The sequence below is a fragment of the Frankliniella occidentalis genome, unplaced genomic scaffold (assembly GCF_000697945.3).
Source record: "Frankliniella occidentalis isolate FOCC.00 unplaced genomic scaffold, Focc_3.1 Scaffold25, whole genome shotgun sequence".
In the NCBI taxonomy this organism is placed as follows: domain Eukaryota; kingdom Metazoa; phylum Arthropoda; class Insecta; order Thysanoptera; family Thripidae; genus Frankliniella; species Frankliniella occidentalis.
Genome location: NW_026267155.1, coordinates 2555114 through 2561863, shown reverse-complemented (window position 1 = coordinate 2561863; position 6750 = coordinate 2555114). Strand labels below are relative to the sequence as shown.

Below are 6750 nucleotides of genomic sequence, written 5' to 3'. Positions count from 1 at the left end.
GGCGGGAGGGGGGAGGGGGCGGCCCCGATGTACACTGCTGTTTATAGCTGCCATAGGGCCCAACTCCAACTCAACACTGTAAACCATAATCAAAACGACTACGCAGCGACGCCGCGTTCTAGACGAAAGATTCTCACACGGACGCAACGTGAACGGGAACATAACATTTAAACGTCTAACGCGGTTTTAAGTCCAGATGCACTGTGGGTTGCCTGTTTTTAGGGGTTTTGTAGATCGGATAGCCTACCTAACAGGCGGTGTCGTAAGAATCGACAAGGGGGCGATTTAGACTGCCGGGGAAGGCCATCGCCACCACCACCACCACCACCCCCTTGGGAAGTTTTACTTCTGACCTGTGACCTTTTGTAATTTTTATTTGCTGGTCATGCACTTCAGGACCTACAGTATTGGCGCATTTAATTTGTCCATTACTGCGCCTACGTCAAATGTGTTTCAATGCGCTCGATGCTACTCCGGATAGCCACACATGTTACCATGAAAACCTTAGAAATTAAAAGACAAAAGGGTTTTAGCAAGCTTTTCTCAAGGAGCAAGGAGTAAGTTTCAACGTTTAGTTTCAAACGCTTAAACCGTCCCGCGCGTCCTGCGCGCCCGCTCCCGTTTTACTCCCGTGTGCTCAACTGCACGACAGAGGCCAGAGGCCTTTGTTACCGTCGTCTGAAGTGTATTTTCATGAAAACTTCTTCAAAACAGATGCAAATGTTTTGCTTTTTCGTGGGCTTGACGTCTCAGTTCCCCAGAACATTTTCATTGGAGTAATATTTTCTCCAAGTAACAGGTCTTTATGCTTGTTTTAGTGCCCGAGGATGTTTGAGGATGTTATGTCCTGTTTGCCGCAGAGTGACTTAACCTAGCTGCAGGCGTTGGAATGTCAAAATTGACGCTGTTTTTCACCTCCTCCCGAGGAGGTAAAGAAATTTAAGGTTTGTTCCTTTTAATTTATCAGTTAAATTTCGAATTCCTTCTCATTAATTTCATTTTTCGACGATTTAACATATTCGGACATTTTCTCTTCTTCTAGCCCTTAACAGGACTTAAGGTCTGCAGCAATTATGATTACAAAAACAATCATTTCTTATTGTGGTAGATTACCCACACTATTTGCTATTCTATTTATAGCAACATTTTGCCATGCTGAGAAATACAATCTTTTTGGGAAGCCTGGTGATGGATACTATGTAGAGACTCTGATAGGAACACCACCTCAAAGTGTAAGCACTGTCACTGCAATATTTTTATTTGTTTTGTGTCCCATTTTGCTTTTATATAATTCTGTTTCTCTATTATTTCAGTTTAATGTCCTTGTGGATACAGGCAGTACAAATTTTGCCATAGCAGCAGCTCCATTCCACAGTGTGGACTCATATTTCAATCAATCTTTGTAAGATAGTAGCAATAATGTTTCTGGATTTTAAAAAAAATAAAAAAATCTGTCATTCCAATAACTTATGATTTTTTTCAGATCAAGTAGTTTTGTTACTCAACATGTGGATGTGTCAGTTATGTACACTCAAGGCTACTGGAGGGGAGAATTGGGAAATGATATTATTGAATTCCCATCATTAGAGATCCCGGGTATTAGAACCGCAGTTGCTGCTATTCAAACGTCCCATAATTTCTTTCTGAACGGCTCCATGTGGCAGGTATGTATTTGTTATATGATTTCCTGAAATAATGTTAACAAATGTTGTCCTTAATTATTAATAGAAAACCAAATTTTTTGACTATGTTACAGGGAATTCTGGGTCTTGCTTATCCAATGATTGCCAAGCCTGATGACAAAGTAGTTTCCTGGTTAGATTCATTTGCTGCATTGAACAATTTTAATGTTGCATTTCTACTTGAACTCTGTGGATCAAAGGATGGTGAGGACACACATGTTGGCAAATTTGTCATGCTACACACAGGTAAAGCTTTAGAGCTCAGGATGGTCGTATGTCCTAATTAAAGTTATCTTATGTTTACTTATCAATTTCAAATCCTGCCAGATGATACACCACAACCTCCAGTTTTGCGGTCACCTATTATCCGTGAATGGTTCTATGAAATTTTGTTGACTAAAATTGAAGTAGGTGGCGAATCTGTAAAGCTACCATGTCACGAATTGAACACTCGTCGAACTATTGTTGACAGTGGTACAACCAACCTGCGTTTACCAGAAAAAGTACGTTTGTTGAAGAATATTTATAACTCGTGGGCAATACAAGGTTTACAAACTGCAATCATTCTGAATTTGATCTGTTTTCAGGTATTTAACAGTGTTTTAGAACTATTGCATAAGCAAGTTGCACAAAATTTGTCAGAGGAGTTTTGGACTCAACAGAAAGTCACTTGTCTCCATGAAGATTCTGACCCCCACCATCTAGACCTACGCCACTTTTTCCCCAATATTCGTCTATCACTAATGCAGACTGAGCATTCTTATTTTACCCTAGAGTTGGAACCAAAAGTAAGTTGAACAACAAGGTTTTGAATTTTGTTATTGGTGTTAACTTTTATGCATTTTAGTTGGGGGTCTGACAGAAAAATATTGTCTTTACTTGCAGTCTTATATTCGAAGAGTAGAAGGACCTGATCATTCTTTCTGCTATAAGTTTGGTATACAGCCATCAGATTCTGGATCAGTGCTTGGTAAAAGATCAAATTCATTTTCTTTGTGCTTTTTGTATTTTTTGTGGATAGCATAACACATTGTTGTGTGTTGAATGTTTGTAGGAACCGTTGTCATGCAAGGCTTCAAGGTTGTTTTTAACCGTTCTGATAAGACTGTTGGTTTTATGAGATCACTTTGCGGACCATCAGTGAGCATCTATGGTCCAACTGAGGTTAAAGAAGGTAAATGTATTTAAGTATTTTAAGCTTATCTTTTGCTCAACCCTTGGCTAGATTTTACAAAGATTTTTTTTTTAATTTGTAGATCTTACTAAATGTGCTCATCAACCCATTTCTCCAGTCCTGGGTGCTCTATCTATTGTAGGATATGTTGTGTCAGGTAATTATTACATCCATGATAATTTTTCTATCTATTAGATTTATTTCGGAATTTGAGTGATTCTTTATTCTACCCCTTTTTTTTCCAGTTTTGCTTGGTGTGGTTGCTGTCATAGTTGTGTACTTTCTCATAAAATGGTTATGGGAATCTTACCTTCAAAGACCAGACTGGAGCTCGCTTAGTCAATCAAATCTACTGTCACAAGAGTAAATGACCGCAGAGCAGCTACCGTAATTGGTGCAAAACATGCTTTTGAAGTTGCGATTCAATTACCTGAAGTTGTGCTTTCTTAACCTTGATATCAAATATGATATTGCAAAGTGATATTATTCTTTAGTTTTTGTTTTATAGAAATGGCATAGGGCTATAAGTCATTCAGTTATGGCATCCCATCTCCATGTAGATGCTCATGTTATTTTTTTTATTCTAAATGACAGCACCTGTTGATAATGCATTCCATTTGCATTGTTTTTCTTTATATTTGGATTTCTTCCTCTTCTTTTCAGTACATTCATGATACACAGAAGCACAAAGGAGGTGGTTTGGTAAAATTAAGCTTCTTCCTTTAGTGGTTTTCTAGTCATATTAATTTAGGTGTTGAAAACATAATGAACAAATTTTAGCAATTGTTTAAATGTTTTGTGATCCTCAATTAATAAGAAAAGTGCACTGTACTTTCAAACAATTAATTGTGTTATTTATCAGAGTGGCATTTCTATTTTCTCCATTACCATCTCATACCACCATGCTATGTATTAAGTTAAATATGTGTTTGTTACCAAGAGATTTCTGCCAAATTCAAGGCAGTAGTGATTTATATCTGATTCTCTTTCTATTTGACTGATTGCCTAGTCTGTCTCTAGATTCAATAAGGACTGAGTTATAAACAACTTCTAATCATTCATCATTTTTTGTTGATCAATTGTTTGTCGTGTTGCTGTCAACTGTTAACATACCCAGTAAAATTTATTTAGTATAGTTTGTACTTGAGGACTTCTTTTCCCCCTTTACTTTTTTACTGTATTGTTTACCAAAAGTAAATTTTTACCAAAAGTAAACAGCTTCGTGACCTCATTTGTGTTTTCTTATAGGACACAATGTTTGTACTTTCAAGTTAAAACTAAAATTGTCTCTTGGTTGTGCATTGTTCAGCCCGATGTAGATTTAAATTGTTGAGTGCTTATTATCTGACTGTTAAACTATTAGGCATAGTCTTTAACTGTAGCTTTTTTTTTAAATAGTTTTGTCATACTTTTCCAAAAATATTTTGTTGTTGTTGTGTTGTTCCTGTTTTGACAGGTAATTGTTGCTTTACCTTTTTACCTTATTACACAGGTGTGTCATATTTTGCATATCGATTTGAATTATTTCGTCCCTTTTTATCTTGAAGAAATCGACGAAATATTTCTACCTTTGTGATTGCCAATGCGTTTTTGATTTTTCTTCCTCAAATCATTAAGTTGTGCCAAGCTAATGTACGGTGTATTTTTGGTGAAACAGGGTATACGTCTGAGTTACTAGTTTAATGTCTGTAATTATTAAATTGAATGTCTATTTAAATGTTCTGTATGTGTACTATGCATGTTTCTAAATCTCAGAAAACAAAAATAAAATTTGTGTGATAGTCTGATTTTGCCTCTCAATTGAATTTGTCTTACAGTGAACAGTGGGACAGTTTAACAGACTTCCTAAGAACATCAACACAGCCAATTAATCTGTACCTTAAATTTCGGCAATGCCGTTGTATTCTCTTCCCCTTTTGCAAAGAGTGTAGTTTGGTGGTGGTGGGGGGGGGGGAGACTCGGCACTAACCCCCTTCCACCTCCCCTCTATTTCGCCTCCCAGACGTCTCATCACGTCAACTCTGACTTCCATGACCCCCGCATTATACTTTATTCCAGAGGGGATGACATAACTCGTGCAGAAACAGCAGTTTAGTTGTCGGGATGGCGCTGGTCGGGGAGGTGCTCGGGCTCGTGTCCGCCGCCGTCGGCCTGCCGTTCTGACCTAACGTTTCCAATCTGAAAAACAGATCTGATGTTGCGATTTTATTTTTATTTTTTATTTTTTTTACCAATTTATTTATTTTAAAAGAAATTAGAGTTTTATTTTTGAAAGGACAAGTCCTTCTCCGTGGTGCGTTCCACTAGCGCCGACCGCCCGGAACCCCTCTGAGCAAGAGATCAGGGGATGAGAAGATGAAGACCAGCTGAGCAGCCCTCCGTCGCACGCGCACGCAGGGCTCGCATGGCGCGACGAGGCGACAAGGGGGTACGTACTTGGGGGGGGGTGCAAGGAAGAAAGTGATCGAATAGAACAAACGAACGAACGGAGCGTCGAACTCGCCGTAAGAGCCAATGAGGTCTGTTCGACCACAGAAGGACGTTTGTTCACGCGTTCACTGCCCGTTCCGTTGGTTCACCGGTCTTGTTCCTGAGCACCCTCCCTGGGGGTGGGGGCTTGTTGCTGCGTGGGCCCGCGGCCGCCTCCTGGCGCACCCCAGCCGCCGCACCGCACGCCGTCGCACTGTCGCACCGAGAGTCGCACGGTGCTGTGCGGGAACGGGGACATCCAGTGCCGGGGGGCCCGACGTGAGACCTCTTCGCGGACACATTTCAGACGTTTCGATTTCATGTTCATGTTCAACGCGGTGGATTTCGAGAAACGTGCTGGTCGAAAGGACTCCTCTCTCCCTCGAGTAGCCGCCAAGATGTGCGGTCCCACTGATGCACCGCACACGTCGCCTGCTTGACGTCGACACGACCTGTCACCGGGACCGTCTCGCCCTGCTTCCCCTTGACACGGGGCGTGATCGCCCACGGTGGCGGCCGTTCGATTGGGTCGCGGACGTCGCGCTGCTGTCGCCGATGACGTTCGCGGTCGCGGAGGAGTGCGCCGTCGGGCAGGGCGTCGCGCCCCCGCCGAGTGGGGGTCACGGGACGGGACCCTCCAATCCGCGGAGGGCAGCGGAGGGCGCACGACAGTGCGGAGACGAGCTCGAGAGCAGTCCTCGACGGGGACCCCGGCCATGAGCACGCCGCCCGGGAGGACGGGCGCCCGCGTCGAGGCGTAGAGGGCGCGACACGCCGCCATGCTGCTGGTGAGTGGTGTCGCGAGGGTCATCGTGGAGGGTGCGGATATGGTCAGCTGAGACCACGGCGCATCGCGGAGGTGAGGGTTGGTCACAGAGGCCACGCCGCAGCAGGTGAGTGTGGTGCACGTCGTCGCGGACCTGGGGGACCCACGTCAGGGTGCCATCGTGACGAGGTGCAGGGCGGATCACCGAGGCCACACCGTCACGGTCCTAGAAGAAAAACTTTATTTTTTCTCCGCTGCGGGTAGCTTCTACTATTTTTTCATCTGCTGGAGGAAAGTAGTTGAAAACCGCGGAAAGTATAGATTATATTTTGAAAGTTTTCCGTCTGCGGGGCTCCGCCACAGTGGGCTCTGGCCCGCGGGCCTTGTTAGGGTCGATGCGGTCGGAGATGCATTCGTCGTCGTGCCGTAGGATGACAGAGGACGCCGCGTTTAGGGGGTTTTATGAAGCCGGAGCACGCCATGCAGCCCGAAACCCCCCTACAGACTCGACCCCCCCTCCCTCCTCCTCTCCCCAACCCCACCCGGCCCGCGGTGCCGCACGGAGGTATGCAAGGGGCTGCATTGCTGGCGCATACCGCTTGCCATTTTGTTCAAGGGACAGCTCACGCAAACACAGTGCCCCCCCCCCTCCCTTCCAT

General features: G+C 43.7%; 2 protein-coding genes across 3 annotated transcripts in view; both read left to right on the top strand.

Moving 5' to 3' along the window:
• Positions 1-6750, top strand: part of LOC113206721 (dynein beta chain, ciliary-like) — a 34600-nt gene that overhangs the window by 15160 nt on the left and 12690 nt on the right. The window lies entirely within an intron of this gene.
• LOC113206749 (beta-secretase) lies at positions 97-4643 on the top strand. Its single transcript, XM_026422975.2, has 11 exons — positions 97-944; positions 1043-1232; positions 1314-1402; positions 1484-1664; positions 1757-1928; positions 2010-2185; positions 2270-2470; positions 2568-2652; positions 2737-2856; positions 2939-3013; positions 3102-4643. Exons 2-11 carry the CDS (start codon positions 1074-1076, stop codon positions 3221-3223), a joined length of 1380 nt encoding a protein of 459 aa, XP_026278760.1. The 5' UTR covers positions 97-944; positions 1043-1073; the 3' UTR covers positions 3224-4643.